The following is a 24,596-nucleotide window of genomic DNA, read 5'->3' on the forward strand; positions in this document are numbered from 1 at the left end:
AAAACCCAGTCCTAATTTTAGGCAGGTGTTTTCTGCAATTTCTGTGATCAATGCCCTTGCTTGCTCTCACAGCCAGATTGTATTCCATATTCAAGGAAACTTGCAACTAAAGCAGCAGATTCCCTTAAAAATAAATCTTCATGGCTGTGTTTTTTGGAAATCCCAGAAGTGGCAGATAATATATGGATACTGAACTTTTTATTCAGTGGAATCTTAAGAAGAAGCAAGAAATTAACCTGCACCATTGACGGCTAAAACAAAGCTGGAGATTATCATTGCATGCAACTATCAGTTACTGTTTTACAGATGGAAGTCTGACAGAATCAAGCATTTAATATGTTTAATCCTCGTTGCTTTGTATTCTATATGATGCCAAATAGCAGCACTTTTTAAGCCTCACCCATGTCATTCACATAATGAGGTAAGTATGAACTTCTTTTTAGAGATGATTGGAGCTTCTGGTTGGTAAACAGATCTGCAGATGGAGCTCTTCTGCTTAGAGTAACCAAATTGCAGGGTAGACTACATGCGTTCTCTTAAAGTATAGACCCAGTCCTCCCAGTTAATGGCCTTGAATACCATGTTCTGTTGTTGAAGCCACCTTTATTCAGTGAGTGCTGGATTTTGTTGTCTTTGCAAAAGATGTCCTATTTATGTTCTTCACTGTTGCCTTCACATGCTAAGTAAGCAACATGGTATAGAGCATCACCCTCTGGTACGGTAAAGGGGCTGACACTCTTAATGAAGTCTTTGTCAGTGCAGATAAGCCTTGTCAAAACCGGCCCATCGTAAGCAGTAGAATCAAACCTGAATTTAATTTTTCATTTTTATCACACTTATCTCTACAATTTAAAAGTGGAGGAGGTTACGGTAAGATTTTAAGTTCATTTGATTTAGCAGTCTTCACATTATCCTGTAAAATGCAAAACCCATCTTCCTCCCTAAATAGTTTTTTGTTTTGTTTTGTTCTAGTGTATGCAATAATATTGGATATCCATTCAGGAGGGTATTTTGGTATCTTTCATGCTTCTGAAGTGCCAGCATACACTGCCAGAAAACAGAGTTAAATCCTGAAATGACTTTTATTTTGCAAGAACTAGTGATTTTTTAAAATGTAATTGCGCTATTATTTTTCCTATCAGAGTTGTTAAATATTTGTGGTGTGCATGATAACAAAAGCTATAATCCAACTGATGTTTAGAGAAATATTGATAGAAAAATTTAAAAAAGGGAGAGCAGAGACTTTCTTTGATTAACAGAACTATTACTTTTCTGTGATTTAAAAGAAATAAACTAATATTTTTCAAGAAAGAAGGTGGTAAATATAAACTGAAAAGTACTCAGGGAGGTAATGATCATTTTGTACAAATCAGTTCCTTTGGCTCCACCTACAGTATATGCAGTTTAATAAGAATTTTGCCAGAGCATCTTAACAGTCTATAATAAGCATAATCTGTTCTGTAAGCAGTAGATAAATAATGGAGTGAACTTTCCTTTATTTGACATAATGGGTAAGAGAGATGTGGTTTCTACTCTCTGGACCCAGTTAGAGTTTACTTAACCCTCCTTTGCGTAGCCACCTCATGAAGCACTGTGAGTTTAGAAGTGGCGTGCAGTGCAGTTATGTTAACTTCCAATCAGCTTCAATGAGAAGCAGTATAGCTGTGCTCATGTGACAAAGCTATTAGGTCCTGCCAGAACCTGAAACCGTGGAGTGTGGTATGGATGCAAAAAACCTCAACTGGCTATTCTGAGAACTCAGTTGAAACTGGTAGACTTGTTGGCTTGGCTCCACACTAAGTAAAGATGTCTATAGTGATGTCCATATTTGAGTTAGAGGTGTAGAGTCAGTCTTGGCCAAGAAGCAGTATTATCTGTATTTTCCTTTTACTCGTAGCATCCCATGTGCTTTTCTCAGCGTTATTCATTTTATCTTCCAAATAATTTGGACTATAGTCTATTTGGTCAGAGATGCATACAAATGAGTGAAAATGGAAATTTTGCATCTCATTAAGAGTTGTGAAATACGCCAGTTTTTATGTTCTGCATCTGTAAAATCTGTCATGGAAAATATTTTGAATGTCTCAAACTTGGTTGTTTTTTCTTTAAACCTGAAAAAGCTATGTTTTATCTGTCCATCAAGTTTCACTGTTTTTTATTGCAGGAGAAATTACTATGGTGGAAACTGGGCCAGCTTTAGTTTTTCAGGATTATTGTCCTGGATTAAAGAAAATCAGGTAAAAATTTCCCAAATGACTTTTTTAATGTTCTTTAACGTTAAATCTTGGTTGTTTGCATAATTTGTTACAAGACAAATCATCACAATGCTCGCTCTTTTTGGTAATTTGACAGAGCAAAGAGGTTTCTGCTTTCCAGCTTTACCAGTTAAGACTTAACCGTCTGGCCTAGCATTCTGAGATTCTGATATGCCTGGTTTATTAATATGATTATCTGAGACCAAACAGTCTAGTGTTCCATCATACTTTTTGGGTTCTTGAATTTGTGTAGCAGCGACTACACTATTGTTTAGTTTCCTTTCCCAGCACCTTCTGTAAATGATAATCTGGTCTTTTCCATTTCCTGTTTGATTATTTTCCACACACTGGTGTTTCAGTCCCTTTTTGTTTTTCTTGTGTGCTTTCAGCTGACTCTTCTTAACTGTGAGAAAGGTAGTTATTGGATCCTTCCATTGAATTGTCCTGTTACCAGGACAAAAAGATTAATGTTGATAGTCTATTTTTCAATGACCAAAGTTTATCTATTTCATGACAGTCCACTAGAAATCTTCTGAAGAGGATATTTATTTAGGAGATTGAGCACTTGGACTATATTAGCAAATGGATGTTCGTATTATTTACTGAAGCGTTATGAGCCCGTTGGTCTGTAGAAGATGGAACTTTTTCAGTTCAGTCTCATGCCTATTTATTACATAGTGCTACCTTCTGGCATAATCAGTGGAGTTGCTCGGTGTCAGAACTTAATGTTCTCAGGGTTCTGTTATATGATTTAGAGATTCTAGTGTGGACAGATTAATACAATACCCAAATCACTGTCTTTTTTCATATGGTCTCTGTTCAAAGAGTTTTGTCACAAAATTTGAACTAAGCTGGCTGTAGCAAACCTGTCTTTTAGTAGATTGTATTCAAAGTTATATTCAACTCTCTACTAAAACTTGTATTTAATTTAACACTGCATTTTCAGATTACTAGAGCTAGTAATGTAGTGCAAATGTTGGCATGCTATAATAAAGTAACCAGCTCTAACAATTTTAACTCAAAAAATGTGAATAGAAAAAAAACATTCAGACAGTTAAGTTTTTTGTTTTTGTTTTTGTTTTTAGTATAAGATGGTACAACAATTTATTTGGGACTATAGATACTTATAGTTCAAGAGCAGCTAGCACAGTACAAAATGTAATTTTATAATTGTTCTTTGTAAGCAAAAGACAGATATCAGTGACGAATGTGAAGACTGGAGAAAACTGATCCTTGAGAATGAAGAAGTTATTTCTTTTAGCAAGAAGGATAAAACTATTCAACATGTAGAAGATTTCTGTTTTGGCGAGTAAGTATAAATATAGAAATCTACAAATAATTCTATATGCCCAGAGGTAAATAATCATATTGTGATTCGAGCATTTCACCACGCTACCGTATTGGATGTTGTCTCAAAAAGTAGCCATGAGCTCTAAAATGTTCTTAATGTCCTTGTGCTTTTGTTGAAATCACTTGCACTTCATTGAAGCTAACTAATCCTTCTTAGATGACCTTATTTGGATGCAATATAATTTGTTGGCCAACTTTGCGAGTTGGTAGTTTACTTCTGAGTAGAAAACAGAAGTGTTGCGTTTGTAGGTATTATTACTGGTAGGTAGTTATGCACTACCATCTATTAAATTTTTCCATTCTTAATTTGGCTGAAAGCTGCTGTTCTTATAGTAAAAAGTTAAACTCATAAGTACATGTAAAATGAAATAAGTACACAAGAATAGGAACACAAATGGACAGTAGAACTGTAACTATAAAATACTTGTGATAAAATGATAAAGTAATATTTGCCCTTTGTCATTTTTATATTCAGTGGATTTAAAGTACTCATTAAACAGTGCTTACCCATGATGCTTTAGAAGAAATTGTGTGGTCAAAGGCTCCTGGTAATATACCTAACAGTTAGCGGTTTTGGGCTGTCACCTTCTTTCTGTTTTTGAAGTAAGGGAACTCAGCTCTTACTTTACATACAACATGCAAAAAATACATGCTTAGTTTGAAATACACACATTTACTTTTGTATTTGTTGCATAATCATGTGAAGAATAGTATACCATCTGAGGACTGAGCATGTGGTAAATATCTTTCGTTAGGTATTTGTAGAGGTGTGTCTGCATTAGCAGAAGTTAAGAATACAAATTTCATTTTTTGTTTAGATTTTTAAATGGAGGTATGATACTTTGTTATATGTAAGTCATGCAGAAGGTAAGCTTTTCACAATGTCATATTACTGAAAATCAAGGAACATCTAAAAGTAACCTTGTGAAGCAGTAATATTGAGTAACACGTAAGCGTAGTAATAATGAATGGAAATTGTATGGGCCTCAATTGAAAACTGAGCTATTTCTTTGTATTTATTTATCATTTCTATCTTTTGGATTTTGCACCGAACTGAACATGGTCTGAATTCCTGAAAGGTTCTTTGGGATAGTTATGTAAGTTTAACCTTGAATCCCTTAGATAATATTGTAGGTGGCTGAATGAAATGCTGACAGATATTCATAGAAACACGTATTTCTTTCTGTAATCATCATAGGTAGGGGAAAAAAAAAGTGGTGTGAATTATACTAATACAATCTGAAGGTCACAGACTCAGAATATTCCAAAGTTCTATATTGCACAGTAATGGCTGCTTGACTGTATTGCAGATAAAATGTTATGCTTATTTTAAAGCAATATCACTTGAATATTGTAATTGTAATCCTGTTGCCATAATATATATTGTTCAGAACCAGTATTGAATCAGATTAAAGGTTTCATAGTCTCTTAACTTTGCATATGATTTTCCTAAGAACATATGATATTGACTGATGGCCAGCTAAAAAATGAGTCCCCTAGCACGAAGATTTCATGCTTTGTAGAAGTGAGCATTATACTTGAGTCAGGACAAAATAGAAGATTCTACTTTTAAGCATTTCACTTAGCCTGGCAGTACAATGCTGTCTCTCGATTATCACCAAAAAATCCCCAAAACCCACAAGGAAGAATGGTAAGATTAATAAACCTAGCAAAGAAAAAGTTTTCCAAAATAACTTAAAACTTTCTGAGAGAGTCAATTATTGTGTTTCTGACAATTTACACGTTCTGGCTAGATTCTGTTGTTTTTGTTTAACTTTTATAACTCCTATGAAGTAACCATTAAACATTTATTTTGAAAGAATAAACAGCTGGGTAGCAGTATAATATACACAGTGCAAATCTGAAATGAATGGCCTTAGAACAAAGTGCATCCATCAAAGGAAAAGAATACTGTGTCTACAACAAGCTGTATTGAAAAAAGGCAAATGGCTGAAAAATAAATAGTGAACACCTGTGCTGAATAAATTAACCAGCTGGTTGGCAATTTTTCATTTGACCTATCTGAAGGGGTTGCTGTTACAAGGCATTAATAAGACACATTCATTTTAAGATATTCCTTTGTTAGTACCATTAATTGATGAATGGTGGAAGATAATATTCTAAATTTACACAACAATTTGTCTGCAGATGTATTATTTTTTTCTGAATTAGGAGAAGAATTGTCTGTACAAAAGTTCAATTTGAGTGATTTTTATAGACAGTTCTTACATTATTCAGGGATATTTGTTCCTATAGGAAGGATGTCATGAATTTAGATTATATACAGTTTTTAGGCTTTCATTATAAAATGTGTAGAGCTGCAAATCATGCAGATTTACGTATTCATTAGTGGGAATTGAATAGAGATTCAAAATATGTAAATACAACATTTCTGTTACACTGCTTTTTCAGAGTGATGTAGGAAAAAGACAATGTATTGTGAATCCAAATTTTATTTTGATTTAAAAAGTAATAATCAAGTATGTTTAAAATGAGATTGAACTGTACAATGAGCTTGGGAGAAGGTAGAAAGAAAAATTTCCTCTGAATTTTTGTGTTATAAAAAGCTTTAGGGTGGGTTAAATAAAAAAGCTTCATTCTTAGTTATTGCATTAATGGCAACAGCTTTCGCAGTTTTCACAAACATCATGTTCCAAATTCCTAAAAAAACCCAAAAATCCAAACAGAACCCCAAAATTTAATTTACTTTCATTTGTTTAGTAGAGATTTACTAGTAGAGATTACTTTTTAAAAAAACATTTGACAAAGTGCTTATCTTTCCTTGATATTTTATAGTTATTTAATGCTTGCAATATGAAGCAAAAAGACATAATTAATGTACAGAAACAGACTTCTTTCATTAGTGCTTCCTTATAGCAGTTCCTGTATTTCCCAGGGCAATATTTTACCCCGTTCATGAATAAGTGCTTCCTGGTGGCTGTGCACAAGCTGAGAGAATTACTCCAAACTTATTTTCATGAGCCCATGTAAGCTCCCCGAGTTCATAAGTGAGGAGCAACTTTTAAAGGATACAGGGTTTTTTGTTCCCTTTTTTAACAGAAATCCTGCCCCCTGCTTCCATCTGTAAGGCTACAGATGTGTGAGGGAGCATTTTTATATGTATGCTGAATAATTCCTTACTGTTCAGTGAATTTTAACCATCCTGTTAGTTATTGAAATTTTGTACTGTACGTTTGCAGGTCACCTTTAAAATCATAGTTCATTAGTTCTCATCCAAGATTAAATTGTTTATTCAGTGCATTAATGGCTTGTGGGATAAAGATAAAAAGATAGTGTGAAATTATTGCTGAACTCCTTTCACTGACAATGACATTGATTTGATTCATCTCAGCTGGTAGTATAAACTAAAATTCTAAGTTCAAAAGTACTAGTTTCTAAGGTAGATGTCATTGAAGTTCTATATAAAAAGAGTAGATGAGATTAAAAGTGGAGGTCTGCTTTATAAGAGGAATTTTAAAGAATTGTGTCGTGAAAAGGAAATGGACTATACAGAGTAAATGTTGTGTGGTAATGTCCCTCCTTTTGACTGGCTGCCTTCATCTACTATGCACAAATTTGTAACACTTGCATAAAAATAAGATTTCTACATGAGGGAACTTTGTTCTGTATGGCTGTTACTTGAACAACTAATTAGAATGCATGGTCAGAGTTGAAAAAGTAATTGGAAAGTTTTACTTAAACTTCAGGTCAAAATTGCATGCTTCTCTTATGGACTTGCTATAATAATAGATGCAAAGTAGTCTCAGACGTATAAAGCACTTCTGTTTTCTTTGGTGAGTTTGGTTTTTAAAATACATGAGCTTAATGACTTTAATGCGTTTTTGCATTTCAGTTTCAAAGGGTTTTTTTAATCCATAGGAAAAACCTAATCAAAGTGCTTTACTGTTTCTTCTTTAAAATATTATATTTCTTTTGTTTATGTAGCTGTGTATTGTGTTTCACCATGACAGTTTTTTCATGTTAAGCTCATTCCATCTTTTGAGTCCATGTAAAACAAGAACCCCAATTTTTGGTTGCCTTTTTTTTTTTTTTTTCCTCCTCAGTAAAATTACTGCCCTTGAATTATAGCTTTGCAGTCAAAGAACCAGAATTCTTTAGTGGGTGGTACACCTGATTTGGCCAGGATAGAGAAATTCTAATGCTTTTCATAGAAATGCTTGAGGTTTCCATTCTGGCACTGACTCAAAACCTTAAACAAGTTTTTAACGCTCTTTAAAAGACCTTTTTCCCCTCTTTCTTCCCTTTGTGTTTTTAATCAGTCAGGATTCAGCTGAAGATGTTGAAGAAGCTGGTGCATTGCCAAAGCTGCCTGTCTTCAGATCCTCTGGTGCTGAGGGGGTTGCTCAGGAATTGGAAAAAGAGTGCCCACCGATGGAGAGCGCCTTACCGGAGGCGGAGAGCTGGGAACCAGAAAAGGCTACAGGCACTGAGCCAGCAAGTGCAACGGAAGGGAATGATACAGCAATAACCTCTGAGAATGAAAGTTCTCCTAGTACGGCTTTAGGCGAGTCTGCTCTGGAATTGGGGAAAACTGAAGCTACGCCCTCAGAAATTTCTTCCCAAGAACCAAAGAAAATTACGTATTCCCAAATTGTTAGAGAAGGCAGAAGGTTTAATATTGATTTAGTTTCCAAGGTAGGAACTGAATGACTCTTTTCATATAAGTACATTTACTTTTCTTAAAAAGCTGGAATTTTTAAAAAGTCTGTAATGTTGCAGAGGGCTGATGCAGTACCTTTGAGGCAAAAAAGACACTCTTGAGAAGTAAGTAAGAATTAGTACCCTTAAAACAAACAAGCTATTTCTTAAGTGCTCTTTAGTGTTTGTTTATAACCAAAGAAACCATAAAGCATAGCTGAGAAATATGTCCATTAAAGTAAACTTAAGTAATATCTGCAAAATTGCTCTTTTTAAATAGTACCATTAAAAAAAATCATATTTTTAAACAAGGAAAATCAATCTACATGCAGATCTTCGATGTTTTTAAAATGAAAAATAATTTTCCTGTTGGAGTGCTTCCTGGGTTTTAGATTTTCTGTGAAACTCCCATTGTCTCTCTATACTAGTCTTGGTTCACTGGCGACTAAAGCACTGAATTGTAATAAATTTTATTGGAAAGAAAAAATAATTACACTTAATCCATAACATACAAGCTGACTAAAATTAGTTATTATTGTGCTGAATTACTACTAGCATGTGTTTTACTTAAGGAAAAACTATTAGTCTCACTTATTTGTCATACTGTTTTAACTCTAAAGTCTGCCTTTTATGTACTTCACAGATATGGATATGGCCCTGCAAATTCAAGTTAAACGGAAATTTTTCTTAACCTCTGTGCTTTAGACTATAGGTGTACTGTGCAATGGGAAGTTTTTTCAAAGTTGAATGCTTAATTTTTCACATTCTGCACCAAAAGATTTTTCAAACCTCTGGAAACTGGGGAAAAAAACTTTCTTCAATAATTTATTAAATTCTTTGTGGAGACACTACAAAATGCGTTATTTCAGATTTTTTCTTTGTGTTGCGAATGTAGATACCTCTTTCATGCATCATTGGACTGACATCATGAAAACAATAGTCAGTGTGTAGTGGTTAGGCAGATAATACTGTTTTGTATCCTTTTTATGCTTTTTCTGTGCCACTGTGTTACATGGTGTTAAATGCAATGAATTCCAGAAATTCTGACAGAAGAGTAGTCATCAAGGCAAGAGCAGTAATTTACGTTGGTTTCTCTCTGGCACTGGGACACAGACTTTCTTGTAGTGTCCTCGTCAGTGTTCCAGTAAAGCTTTATCTTGAAAACTCTTGTGTGATCATGCAAATTCTGCTACTCAGGGCCACAAGGCTTGAAGCATGTTTAAACTAATCTCCAATGCTTTTCAATTCAGACATACGTCTTCTGTTAATAGTTACATTTCTGTCCCTTCAGTATTTCATAATCTATTTGTAGCCTATAGAAAGAGTAAAGGTAGACAGATTATAAATTAATATAACAGGATATGACTAAACCTTAGCTGGAGGTTTAAGGAATTTACATTTAGAGAATGTGGCATTATCATTTCAGGTAATTTAAGAAACAACTAGTGATGATTTACACAGGCAGTTTCTTGTACTTATATTTGGAAATGAAGGTTGTAAAATAGGTGTTCGGGGATATATAGCATACAATACAAAGAAATTATCCAAGATGACAATACGAAAAATTGTCTTAAGCTATGACTCCCAGACTAATAGAACTAAATGAGCAGTAGGCTGACACCTTCTCCCTTTCTCTCCTGTGGATTGCTTTGTGTCCTCAATTTGTATGGTCACTTCAGTTCATTTAATATTTTGCACATAATATATTTTGATATTCTTTTATTCAGATTTTACTTCACTGTGTGTATTTGTAAATATTTGAAGAAATTTCAATTTCTTTCAGTTTCCCTTACAAACGAATACTGTTGGTATCACTGTTTTCTTTTGGTGTAAGCACTTTGTCTTTACTCACCGTTTTCTTTTTTTCTTCACTCTGCAGTTGCTTTACTCCCGCGGGCTGTTAATTGACCTTCTGATTAAGTCGAACGTTAGCAGATATGCAGAGTTTAAAAATGCGACACGAATTCTTGCCTTTCGAGAAGGAAAAGTAGAACAGGTATTGTAAAGGGTTGTATTGCATATGTTTAATCTCATCTTTTGAAGTCAAGAAACTTGACATTGGTTTCTTGAGAGTTTTGTAACAATAAGCTAGTATTTTTCCTTAAGATTCTGATTTTTATTTCATTTCTGGAATGAAAAGGGGTTTGTATGTGTTATACATAAATATTAAAAAAAAAAAAAAAAGTTAAAATAAGAATGTGCAGTCCAGTAAATTATTGACATAAATCTTTGCCTCTTGTCAAATATTTAGACCATGATCAACTTGGCAGTTAATTCTTAAGGATTCACACATTTTAGGTTTTCAAATTCCTAGCGTAGACTTGATTTGTCTCTCTGCTACTTACAAGGGAAGTCATTGGTCTGATAATGGCAACAGGAGATTTTGGCACAGTTAATACAAACTCTTTTGATTAACTCTGCAATCAGAGATGCAAGTGAAATGGAAGGGAAATAAAATGGGGAAGAGGCTTAAGATTTTAAAATATTTTTATTGTGGAAAATTGGTAACTTTTATTATAGTTAGAAAATAATGGAAAGAAATATATAAGAAAATAACTATAATAGAAAATAGTAGTTTAAAATGTTTGTTAGGTAATCAGACTATAGTGTTGCTTTGATGCTTTTCCTATCCAGAGTATGGAAAGTATCTGAAATTATTAAAAAATATTTTCCAGGTACCTTGTTCTAGAGCAGATGTCTTCAACAGCAGACAGCTCACTATGGTGGAAAAGAGAATGCTAATGAAATTTTTGACATTTTGTTTGGACTATGAACAACACCCTGATGAATACCAAGGTAGGGTTTCATTGAACAGTGTACACTCTCTTCTTATGAGTTCATTCAGTTATACACAATTTTGATAGCTCTCCTGTCTTTTCACGCAATTTATTTTTATGGATTCATTTTCAAAGTATGCTTTGACCTTTTCGTGACCTTTTCACTTCAATGTTAAATTCTTCTACTTAAGCACTTGCTCTTCTAGTTCCCACGTCATTTATTATTTACGTTTTTCTTTAACAGCAAAATTATATATTACAGCAAAGTTGCAAAATGTTTTTTATCATTTTTAGGTGTTTCCTCCACCCTCCCAGGGATTTTTTTAATATGGTGTGATGTACCTGATTTTTCTTTTCCGTTTTTTTGGATAATATGTAAATCTTCACAATATGTTGCCACAACATCAGAAATGGATAAAATGGAATTTCTTAACTTTGAAAATAAATGTGATTTAATGCCTTTTAGTTGCAGAGGGCAAGTTCAAAGTGCTTTTATCAACTGATGGCTTATTTAGATGAGAGAAAATCTGAATAGATTTGAGCCATAATGTGCAAAGAATAATGAGCATCAGGTCAAAGAGGAAAATTGGCTAACAGAAGGAAGGCGATGGAAACCCACTCTCTGCTTTGGGTTTATGCATCTCAGGGTACAAAGATTGAAGTGATGGTCTCAGTTCTTGGAGTCTAAAAGTAAACTAAGGCAAAAAAAGAAAATTATCAAAAAGAAATAATGAGGAAAGAGAAATAGTTAAACTATTGATGTACATTTCAGACTGAACCATATTGGCACTTTTGTAGCTTGACAGTAGCTTGGCTAGGCAGTATTTTTGAAAGAATCTAGTGTTAAAAAAAAAGAATTGTTAAGATACTGGTATTGGTTTGATTACTTGAACAAGACCCTTAGATTAGGTACAAACATTAGAGAAAATTATTTTAAAACATATGCAAGAGAGAATTGGTCAATATCGAAAATGATGTGGTAAGATGAGGAGAAAGAGAGTCTGTGATGAACTCCAGAAAATCCTGAAGGGGGAAAAACTCATTAGACTGAAGTGGTTTATAGATTACAGGTAATTTCAGGTTTGCTGCTGATGGAAGAAATGAAGGTGCTCAGAGTGAGAGTATAGGTGGTATTTAGAAAATTTATTAAGTAAAAAAAGGAGAGGCCACATCAATTTTAAATGAATCCATTGATTCATGTACCTAAATGACATTAGATTTATTTTACTTCCAGAGGTAGTTAAACAGATTTTATTCCTACATTTTAAAATAGCCTGGGAAGTAATTGGGAATATTTTGAGTCTGATTAGTCTAATGTAAAGACTTCAGAAATTTAAAATTGCTCTTGGTGAGGTCATTACATTCGTGGGAAGGCAGACTTTTAGCAGGGAGAGTTCATGATAGTGAAGAATTTTTTTAAAGCTTTTTTCTGTAAAATTTGGAATTATGTAAGAAGTCTGACATGAGGAAAAACTTGAGAATTTTTTTAGAATAATAAAACAAAAAAACCCTGTCATTTTATGACTTGCTGCATGGCTGTACAAAGGGTAGTAAGATACATTTGTAATAAAACAGTGGTTGAATTTTGAACAGAATATATAGCTTGATAATACTAGTCTCAGCATTGATGGAAGTGTTCCTGAATTACCTATGAATTTATCCATGACTGAAATGAGCTTAAGAGCAGATTTCTGAAGAGTATGAAAGTATACTATTGCTTAAATAGAGTCTTCTCCTGGGAAAAAAAAAAAATTTAGTTATTAAGATAACTAAAGGTTTTCAGAAGTGTATCAGTGGCATGCAACACATGCATTACATATCTCCTGAAAGACTTGTGTTTCTTTGAATTTCAAAATGTGTCAGCAGTAGTATTAATTTAAAGGGGAGACATGCTTCCTCATCCCTGTCTTTGTGTCGCATCCATACTTGTTTGTTGCAAGCAAGTCATCAATTTGAAATAAATATTGCGCCTTCTCATCCTGGGATTAAGACACTATGTGAATAGCTTCTCTGCGCATAAATATATACTCTGACCATATCACTCTGAATTCAGCAGTACTCTTCTTGAATGGGTGTCATTCAGGTATAATATTTTGGGTAATTTACAGGAAACAGCGTCCCAAGGCACCTCAATGGATTTTTGTCCACAGTTTCTCACTTCTCTCACACGATTGAGAGATGGGTTTAGATCAAGTCTAACATAATGAATAGATGAAGCCATATTTAGAGGTTGCTTTCTAGACTGTTGGAGACTCATACAATGGGTTTGTGTTATTTTGAGATACTTTAATGGAGTGATATTTCTGTCTTCTGAGAAAACTCACCTCAAAAAATTACTAGGAGTAATTTTTTAAATTTTCATTGACTTGGATTATCCATTTTCAGCAATATGTTTGTTGGAAAACTCAATTGCTTTGTTCATTTAAATACAAAAGTACTTATTTAAGTTAAAGCATATGAGAAAATACAAATGTTATATTATACCCTTCATCTAAATTTACTTTTTCCTCAGACTATGAGAACAGTACATTTGCTCAGTTCTTAAGAACACGGAAGTTAACACCCAGCTTGCAGCACTTCATTCTTCACTCTATTGCAATGGTTTCAGAGACTGATTGCAGCACTCTTGAAGGTCTTCAGGCAACAAAAAAATTTCTTCAGTGCCTTGGCCGCTATGGCAATACACCATTTTTGTTTCCTCTGTATGGTCAAGGAGAGATTCCACAGTGCTTCTGCAGGTAAGCTTCACTTTTCTGATACCTATCTTCAAAAAAAGAAATCCTTGGTAACCTAATGCTAATAGATATCATTCAATAGGAATCATCCTGTAAACAATTTAATGTTGGTTTTGTTTGCTTTACATTTTCATTGGCTATGAACTTACCCCCCCTCAAAAAAAAAAAGGAGAAAAGAGAAAAAAAAGTTGGAATTACGCTGCTCTAATGCTTTGAAACAATTTTCATTGTATTACAGATGCAGCTTGTAGTAGCTGGGTGTTGTAGTGGCTGCCTATGGTAGTAAGTACTAGGAAATGAGAAAGAGGTAGTTTATCTCATGTGTAGCTATCCCTTTTTAAAACTGACAGGGGAGACTTGGAGCAATGTCTGTTCAAAAGGATGACTCTGCATTTTGGTAGGTTGAGAAAATTTGTGTTTCAGTCTTCCTGAAGTTACAGGAAGATACATGTTTTCAATTTGTATTACTAATTAATGCTGAGAGTGCATCTACCATTCATAGATAGATATTTAATAATGAACTGGATTTTTCTGAAAGAAGTAAAATTATGCCACATGTCCAGTTTATTATTAAATTTTAAAAATTATGTAATTCTTTCACCTGTGTTACATCACAGACTTACAAGAACAGGGCAACTGATGTGAAATCATGTCCTTATTCTCTTGGCATCATTTTGTAGATCTATATAGACCACAAGCTTCCACCTATGACTTGAACAGCAGAAAAGATATCATGAAGCCCTGTTACGCTGAGCCATATACAGACTGCAGTTTTACATTCTAACATCTTAAACAGCAGCCATATGTTCTCCACTACTTGAGCCCTAGAAAGTAATTAAAACAAAAAAATCCTATTGATTCCAGGATAAAACAACATTCACTTCAACCTCTTTACTTGATCTGTGGGCAATGATAACGCAGTCTTTATTGTGACTCCTGAGGTGTGCTAGGGATCATAGTTCTAGCAGAGGAGTTGTTGATGGATGCTTTTGGGGACCATCAAGAATACATGTGCAGAGGGTGGGCGGTTTTAATTTTCAGTTGTTTCCAACAGTTCAACTGGCTTTTAAAAGGCTGAGGGGTTTTTTTAATCTTTTATTTTGCTGGCAAGCAGCCTTTCCATCTGCTCTATGTGGGTTTTTAATGTAGTAACCTGTAGGTCTGAAGTAAACATTAGCTCTATTTAAAAAAGCAGTATTGCATGGTGAGACCATTTTGTTGTCTGAGTGATACATTTGTATATCATGCCGTTAAATATCAGTGCAAAGTCTTACCTGCTTTGTTCTTTGCTGGTGGACAAGTTCTGCTTTTTACATGTGTGCTACTATTAAGAAATTCTGGTTTACAGCACGCTATTGGACATTAACTTCCTGTCTTGTCTGTATGGTAGATTCTGTTTTTCTTCTCTATAACAGTACTTAACTGCTAGAAGAATGGTATTAGCAGCTTGAGCCTATTTGGCAGTATATAGGATGGATGCTATTATATGTTGATAGAAACATTCTGGAATATTGTCATAGTTCATGGAAGGTACCTATAAAGCAGCTGGCCGTATTGTGGAAGGTCTTATTTGGCCTTAGCAACTAATGAAGACCACGTGGAATTGTCCTACGTGATGTATACACGTAGATTACCTAATGTTTCCATTAGTTCATTAGACCACTAGGCATTGTTCTGTACCACATTGAATAGAAATGTTATTTGGTAACTTTGTCTTTTGTCAGTAGTCTTTCATCTGTACCCTAAACCATATTTCTATGGAGATTTTTAAAAATGTGGTCTTATGTAATTAAGTACTCGGACAGACAATTTGCGAAAAAGAACTAGTGTTTGTAGATTTTATGAATGTCTTGCTGTCTTTATAGGACTTCGTGTGGGACCAGGTATCTGTACGTGACCAACAGATTAATAAATCAAAAGATTATCAGAGCCATTATAGTGGCACAGGTTTTGCAATTAGACCTTCTGTGGCCTCAGATACCTGGGAAAAAAGTAAATTTAAAAATTAAAATTGAAATTAGAATTTAGTTACATTTTTTCCACTGTAGGTTCTTCTCAATATAATTTTTCTGGCATTCTTGAAAGCGCTTTGGCTTTATTTTGTTTAATAGCCAGCACATGCAATTTTCTGATCTGTAACAGCAATATATTTCAAGAGTTACCAATAGTGGTGTCTAGAAGTCTTATCAATGTTCTTATCAGAAAATCATTCTGTGATCACAGGAATTCTTCAGATGGGCATAAACTTTCTATTTATGCCCATTGATTGCTGCATTTTAGGGTTTTTTTGTTAAATTGTAAGTCGTACAAGAAGGACAGTATTTTAATAGTTGAAGCAAATTACTCTGCCAAACCAAGAGGTAATTATACTTTTAAAAGGTTTGTATTACAAACATTCTAATACAAAATAAAGTCTAAATGTCTTTGTTTTTAAGTGAACAATTTAGGAGGCAATCACAATTTTTTTTGAGATTAATCACAATTTTTATATGTGGTGCCTTAGGTAGTGTGTCTTGCTAAAACTGAGCAGTATCCGAAGAATACTGTTCAGACTGTATAGTAAAGTGGTAAAGCCACAACCTATACATCATACCCTACAGTTTTTATCACCAGGTTATCAGCGTAAGGTGTCACCTGTTCCGTGATTTCTAACCACCGTTCTATATTCTGTTTTAATGTAAACCTCTTAAGCGTTTCTTGCAGCCAGTTACACTGTGTGTTCTCATCAAGGCTACTGTTATAAATGGCGTGCATGCATATTTATGTGAATGAGTCAAAGACATTTGTAAGTCACATCCTTGCATTCTAAATGAATTCTGCATAAACAGTACAACGTTTTATAACTACTGACGACACTTGAGTGAGTAAAAGCAGTGTTAGTTCTTTATTGGTTTAAACAGGTATGGTTTAGGAGAGAAAATTAAACTTTTATATCACTGTAATGTACCTCCCAATATGTCGAGGTACAGATGTGAGATTTCTATCTCCATAAATTGGATTCGTGGTACAAGGAAGGTCGTTGGGAGCCTCATGCTATTCCGAGCTGACAAGCAGCAAAACTTTACTGGCCTGTATAACAGCTTCCTTTGGTTCAAACTTCCTGGTATGTCTCTTCCTTTCTAATGAAGTAGTAGTAGTATTATGCTTAGTCAAAATAAACATAGTAATATCTCATTCTTGAGGAAAATCAAAGCAAGGCTTTACACTTGATATGGTAAACATAAGACACCAAAACTTCAATATGTAAGGCCGCTGGGGAAATCAATATATGTTTTGCAGTTTGCTGTTAACATGTTTGTTGCGAATCTGTAATACAGCTTTCATTTTCTTGAAAAAAAAGTCACTGAAGAAAAACTATAACTGGTCATCATTACTGTAAATTCTCAGTGGTACAACATTTAGAATATTTAGTGTGACTTTGATTTTTTTTCTGTTTTTAGAAAACATCAGGAAATACCCCAAATATTTTCTGATGTAGGAGGTTAATGTTAAAATTGTCAGTTTCCAAATTTTACTTTGTAACTGGGAAAAAAACCCATATTTGACTTAAAAATATGAAATAGTTGCCAAATATGAGGACATACTTACTTTTGTATGTTGTACAAAATTCCTCTTTTGTAACTTGAATCTCCTTTCTTTCCTTCCAGTTTTTCAGAAGCAAAAACTTTTTGCGTTTTTATGGTTTTGAGGAGTGTTTGGAAGTGCTATTTATACAACTGTTATTTCATATAGTTCACTTTTACAGTTCACCTCAGTGAAATATGCCTCTTATTTTCAGTTTTCCTTTGAGAGGAAGTCTTTCTGGAAGCTTTCAGTTGTGATTCTCTTCACCCATGACCAGTGTTGTTTAATGAATGACAGCTGAGAAGTCAGTTGTAGGTTGTGGCCTCGCTTCTGTGATCTTCCTCAGTGCTTGCTTTGTGAACGCGCTGAATTTTGGCAGAGACTGTGCATAGTTTCTCTTCAGTTTGGTTTCAGATTCTTTTTTCTGGACTCTTGCAAATATCCAAATGGAAGCGAGACTTTTTGAGAAGTAGTAGTGCAGTTTTTTCCCGTTGAAAGTTTTAGTGGGAATTGGAGACTGTATGCCGTCTGTCGTCTCACAGAGGTTCTAGGGGGTGACACATCATGTCTTTTTTCTCTTTCTTAAAGAGTCATCCAAGAGTTGACAGATGCGGTCGTGGTAATAGGGCTGAGGTGGTAGAATGACTTTCCATAGGACTGCTTTGCCATAGGACTTAGTGATTCACTGACTTTTATGGTGCTCAGTTAATGACTTGCATTTCCTATAAATAGGCTTTGAACTTTTCCATTGTGTATGTATTTGGTGGGCAGTGTAAACTTTTTTTAGTAGTTGTTACAGAGTCTAGCCGAAATTAGTCATTTTTGTGTCAGTGCTAGTGACAGTAGTAATTTTGTGATGGAGGAAAGATCTGATTAAGACGGTTCATCTCTTTCAACCCCTATATTTACAAGAAGATTAAGAGTCCAGGCTGAGATACGATGGATTGTGTGATTGATTTGGAAGGTTCCTGTATATATTCCAAAAATGAAGAATCAGTTTTTACCCTTACATTTGAGCTATTATCTGCTACAAATGTCGAAGCTTCTGAGGTAGTCTCAGGTACTTTAACACTTCCAATTATGTCCCTGTTACAGTCTCTAGGAAGGTTTTAGTGTTCTGAAATCAAGACTAGACCTTAGGAAACCTGACTGTAGTAAGCACTTAGAATCAATATATTAACAATTTAGTGTAACAACTTTTTAATTCGAATCTATAAATGAGTATCATGTCTCTACATGTAAGCAATATGCATAACTTTTCTCTATGTTAATGGTGTGATTTGGCATATTAATGAGAAATTCAAACAATGTTAATTCCTTGTGACGATCAGATGTGACAGATTTGAGACTTAGCATGTGTGCAATTCTATGCAAGTGTGAAAGAATCACAGGTGATTTAAAAAACATAGGCTGTATCTGAGATACGAGTTCAGTCCTACATTTCAAAATACATGATTTTCACATTTATGTATCTCTTATCACTTAGGATTATTCCACTTCTTTGGACCTGAACATTTATTTTGAAATTGCTGACAACTTGTCAATATTACTTGGTTTTTACTAAAATACCGAATAGTAAGAGTAGCTGCAATGCTGCTTTCTTCTTAATTGTTTTCACTTGCATTTTAGTGAAATGATAAAATCTTCGATGTAGTTTGGCTTTTAAAGACAAACTTGATCTGTTTCTCTTCACTTTGTTGGCAGATGAATGCAAAGCGGGCAAGCGTAGTTAGCATGAGTGTTTGTAGGATCAGTTGTTTGTTTTTCCCTCTAAGGAGAAACCCTTTCTTGGGATAAACATCAGGGAAGTGAGATAATCCATCATTCTGAGACCTGTTCACTAGTGATGGATGGATAGATTGGTAAAGTAACTCAATAATCTTCATTTTTTTCAGGTTATTCACAGATCAGTGAGCATTGTCGTTAATAAAGCTATGGAATGCTTTTGTGTCCTTGCCCACATTATTTCTCAGAATTTGACAGGAAAAGACTTTTAATTTGGAAATAACCTCTGTTGTGAAATGCATTCTAAGTGTATGAAACTTTGAAAATACCTTCCCATTTTAGATTTTATCCTTCTTCTCAGTGAGATGTTTGTCCGTTCTTTGTTTAAAAAATTATTTACAAATACGAGAGCCTTTCTGTTCCTTATTATTGCACTAACTAGAAATACCGTGTTCTTCAGAAGTTTATACCTCGTGAAGGCCTTCAACCATTAGAATATATCACATGGGATGATCTGAATTGTATGAATGTTGTCAAAGTATATAGATTTCAGATCCCTAATTAGGCATGAAAAGGTTTTCAGTCAAGAAATTGTATTCTAGGAATTAGAATATACCCTGTGGCATAGGAAAAATAAATGTAACATTCCATATTAAAAAAGGCTGAAAATAACTTACACTGTCTTACTCTCATTCTTGATCATTCTTGCTTCATTTTACAAACATCTTTGGAACTTAAAAGTACAAAATGCAAATGCTATAATGAGATGATATTTCAGTAATTATTCACTTTAATAATTAAGACAATGATGATAATATGAAAGAAGTATTTCTAATACAGAGTTTGGTATTATCTCTTAACAAGTAAATTACTCACTGCTTGTGTAGGGATGTGCAGATTCTGGCTTATATATTATTCCTGAGAATTAGGACTCGGACATGCAAATATGTTACGGCATTATCAGATCATCTATGGAAATTACATGAATGTTTTATTATTGGAGCAAATCTGGGATGTAATGCAAATGTAGTTTAGCAGAGTCCTTTTTCATTAAACTTGAAGACGGAGAAAGGTAGCTTCCAAAACATTACTGAATTAGTAAAATAGTCCTTGAATTTCATTGAGGGTTAAGATAACTTGAATTTTTATGTCTTTTCTGGAGGCAGAGAGCACATAAATGGATTTTATAGATGAGCTAATGCTTAGCGACTGGTTTCTAGTTTTTGTATCTCTGCCTTACGGTCCTGAGCTCCCAAGCTTCTCTTTGAGGGCAGAACTGTTGTATAATTGCAGCTAAAGGACCTTGTGCAAGGAACAGCTTCTTCTGTTACAAGGTCGATAGAACTTCGAGCCAGGCAGGTCTCATACTTCTACCTTCCATAGAGATTAGTCTTCAGAGTGCAGTTGTAGTTAACTACCATCACAGAAACCACTGAACTTTTTTTTTCTGTTTTCTTTTTTCTTTTTTTTCCTCCTGCTGTGTAGTAATTTCTTGCAATTTCCACAATGCTTTAGCCGTAATGTCTAGGACACTTGCTAGTTAAATAGCTGAATATGTTGCCTGATGGATCCTCACCATACTTTCAGGGAAATCATCTGTTTCTTGAGTTTAGCATCCCAGAGAATGATTCTTAACACTACTTTTTAGTGAATCTAGGTTAATTGCAATAGCCTTGAAAAATGTTTATATAATTCTTCAATTTAATAAGCCAGTATTAAGCCACTCTTCTTTCAAATTCCGTAACCTTTCCTTAAGCAGCTATACTAGTACAGCTACAATATGGTTAAAATGTGGTGTTTATCCTGCAGTTCATTTCAGGTCTTTGCCCAAACTGCAAGTTAATTTTCTAGCAACTTCGCTTTGAGGTCTGTTTTTAGATAATTTTGTAAAGCGAGATGCAAGTGTACTGGCTAAATTTGTTGAACAGACTACTTAGGGTTAACAATGTTGTTATTTTAAGAGACAGCACTTTTTACATTGTGCTCTGGAACTACTTATTTTAGACCTAGTCTCAAATTCTTTACTTCAAATTTTGAATTTTTGCTGAGAAGACAGTAGCCTCATATTTCATCATATCAGTTGTCATCTTTCAACGGTGTTTGGATTTACTTTGCAGTTTCTGGAAGCACAATAAATTTATTCTGAAACAGAACTTATTAATATCCCCTTTTGCCTCAACAAGTGACAATACTTTTCCCTTAATAGTTTCATGGAACTTTTTCTGGCTGACTCTTACCCAATAAATTTTCATAATTCTTTGTGACTTATAAGTGTTTGCTAAAGTCTTATTCATTTTCACTCCTCCTGAGATTTTCTTGTAAATAACTTGTTAGGTTGATTTGGTAAACTTTAAAGAAATTTATCATTCTTTCTAAATACTTTATTTAAGAAATCTAAATCCCAGGCTGTTTATTTTTAAAAAACAACAAACAAACAAAACCCCACAAAACACTTATGCTGGAAAGAGCAGTTCTGTTCAAGAGTGCAAATCTAAAACTTGACACAAATCTGATTTTTTTTTTTTTTTTAATTTATTTGATCAAGAGACCTGTTACCATGGAGTAATCTAGTCATCAAGAGTTTATGGTCAGATTTGGGATTTTCTTCTTTCATGAGCGTTGGAAGACCTACTTCTTGCACAGATATTTTTTTCCCCTCTTAAGTGTTCCAAGTTGTAGGATGTCACATTTATTTTGTTCTCTCATAAGCCAAGAAATTGGATTAAATCTTACACAAAAGACTTTGCTTTCAAAATTGTTGTATGCTAAATGTCTGTCTTTTTTTCTCCTGCAGAGGTTCTTTTATTTCCTGTTGTACAGAGGATTGTTCTCAAGAGTATCTCCTTCCTGTGTACCTCTCATGAAGTTAGCATCTTTTTTTCTTACTCAGCAGCAGTAAGAGCCTACAAGAAACTGAAGTTGGGGGGGTTGTACACTCTCTTGCAAAGTGCAGGTTTAATCTGTCAAATATTACTTCTACAAATTTTTCTTCTGCAAAAAGTAAGGATGTAGCAGAAAAGAGAATGTCACATCTGCTGAATCAGCAGCTGTGTGTGGTAGAACAGCCTGCGTAACCCTTCCAGGCAAGGAGAGGCTGAACCGGCCACGTTCATGTAGCCCGTACGAGGGTGTTTGAACCCAAACTCTTCTGAAGTGCAGCACTGACTGTGAATAGAAGTAGACTTTTGCTTCAGAAATGACTTAAAGCTAAGCAGCTGCTATTCCAGAGCAGATTGTTGTAAAATACCATACACATGTTAGCACCTTTTTCTACAATTACCATATTTGTACAACTTCAGTATTTCTTAAATGAGTATTTTTGTTCTGTGGGTATTTTAAATGTGGGAGATGGGAAATTAGTTTAATAGTGGAAGTTTTGTAGAAGAGAATAGCTAACAAGGGTATGTAATTACGGAAAATTTCTGTGGTGTTAATGACTTTCAAGTGCATTATTAGATAAACTGGTGCCTCATTTATTTATATTAGGAATTTATTAATGGATACAACTAAGCTTCTTTTGTACCACTCTTAGACTCTCTAAACAACTCTTCTACAACAGTCATTAGTAACGTAGCTCTTGTGTTAGTAATAAGCTTGCCAATAGTGCAGTTGCTTAAATTACTGACAGCTTGATAACTGAAAACAGAGCTTATCCACGGTCTTATTTTTGTCAACAGAACTTTCTCAGGTTTTAGAAACAGCTTAATAAATCTACACTTACGTGAAGCAAGACTGGAAGTCTAGGAACATAAAAACGTATGATGAACTAAGATTTTTATTGCAATGTCTTCTAACATTTGAGTTTCGGAAAACAGAATTGGAACCTTGAGCCCATAAAAGGCAGCATTGACTTGCCAGACCCCTAAACTTGCACATCACATAATAGGAACTCAAATGTTAAAACTCTTGAAGTAGTTGCACTTCAGTGCAGATTTGGCCATTCAGATATCACGAACAATAAATACTAATCCTTGCCAGACTCTGATGAAATAGACTTAAATTATCTTACAAATCTGTTTTGTAATTATGGAAAAAAGTGCACAGAGGGCCTAATGCATTTTAGGGTAAGTGGTAAGTAGGTATATTACTCAGATTCTTCAGTTTTGTGCTCTAAACAAAATCAAGTACACCAGTTTTTATCTTGTTACCTACATTACTGACAAATACTATATGCCCTAATAGAACTCTTCACAGTATGTGACTGTATATTTCTATATATATAGCAGTCTAAATCCCATACAATAAAAAGGAGCGATTTCTTAGTTTTAAGATGAAATTTGTCTTTTAAATCCCTAGAAAAAATATCAAATATGAAATTTGCTATAAAATGACATTTGACTGGGCTACTTTTTTTTTTCCCCAGCCCCTCTCTCAGCTGTGGCATTTTCTCCCTGAGCTGTCACCACTCCTGCCTGCTGTGTTCCTCCATTAAAAGAGTTTGCTGAAACTCAAATGAGCAGAAGTCCTTGCTCTTCTTTCCCCACCCAGTGTTTTGATTGGGAGCTTTGCCATTACAGCAACTCTTTCTATAGCGTTTCCCAGTCACTGTGATAGGATTTCCTTCAGTTTTACCATGCTAGGACAGAAGTGAAGATCTGGTGAAAGAAATCATCCTGCTATATGAGTACAGGCATCAAAATTGTGGTTCCTGCAAAATACTCTTTGGAAGTTAACTAACTTCTGGTTGATAACTATGCAGGAACTTTCTGACAGTTTTAAAACTGTCATTTTGCTAATTGGATTTACAAACAAGGCTGATCCTATAATCTTTCAGGACCTTTTTTAAATTTTACAGAAATGCCGAACATAGTCCTCAGGAAAAAGTCAAAATATTTGACTCTTCCTTTACTTCCTTAAGCATTTATTGTCACCTATTATCCTTTCCAATAGCTCTCCAAATACCAGGACAGTTCTGGTTAACATTGATTATTATCTTCATTATTTCTTTGGTGCTGGTTTTTTGTTTTTTTTTTTTTTTTGTCTTCATCTGGGTGGGTGCACGTGCTGAGATTTGACGTTTTTATGGGAACTCTGTGTTGGAAAAATTAACGATCTATTTTTCTTAACTGTAGCCATTTTATTGATTTGATTTGTCTGCATTCTACTTTTCAATGTTTCTAGAACATACCACAATATTGTAGAAATGCTGAAGTTCTAGGGACCTTTCAGGAAACAGAGAATTTAACATAAGAACCGGGTTACAGCTTACTCTGTGTGTAAAAATAAATTGTAACGGGACAATTCATTAAGTCAGCACTTGGCGTGTTTTTCTTTGATCTTTCTCCAAAGCTTGCTGTGCTGTACGTGCAATATTAATCTTTAAGGAGGGAAGCAAATAGTTTTTGCTATAGAAGACTGTACAGTTGGGGAGAGGAATATTCAATTTTTTAATGAGTTGCTCCATGCATTTTAGAAAGTAGAAGACAAACTATATGCTGGAAATAAAACCTACTTTTTTGGAGTGAAACTATGTGATACGGTTTTCCAATTCTTTTATGTAGTTTCAGAATGAAGTATGGGTAGGTCTGTAA

The 24,596-nt window shown here is 34.4% G+C and overlaps 1 protein-coding gene across 3 annotated transcripts in view; it reads left to right on the forward strand.

Moving 5' to 3' along the window:
• Positions 1–24,596, forward strand: part of CHM (CHM Rab escort protein) — a 99,813-nt gene that overhangs the window by 20,546 nt on the left and 54,671 nt on the right. For all 3 annotated transcript variants that reach the window (XR_012777265.1, XM_075512878.1, XM_075512877.1), the window contains exons 3-8: positions 2,165–2,237; positions 3,440–3,564; positions 7,886–8,261; positions 10,144–10,260; positions 10,940–11,060; positions 13,554–13,779. Coding sequence is in view for 2 of the 3 variants with exons in the window: in XM_075512878.1 (XP_075368993.1) it covers positions 2,165–2,237; positions 3,440–3,564; positions 7,886–8,261; positions 10,144–10,260; positions 10,940–11,060; positions 13,554–13,779 (1,038 nt within the window). In the remaining variant the exon portion in view is untranslated. The remainder of the gene's footprint in view (positions 1–2,164; positions 2,238–3,439; positions 3,565–7,885; positions 8,262–10,143; positions 10,261–10,939; positions 11,061–13,553; positions 13,780–24,596) is intronic.

This window comes from Mycteria americana, chromosome 10 (assembly GCF_035582795.1).
Source record: "Mycteria americana isolate JAX WOST 10 ecotype Jacksonville Zoo and Gardens chromosome 10, USCA_MyAme_1.0, whole genome shotgun sequence".
Lineage (NCBI taxonomy): Eukaryota > Metazoa > Chordata > Aves > Ciconiiformes > Ciconiidae > Mycteria > Mycteria americana.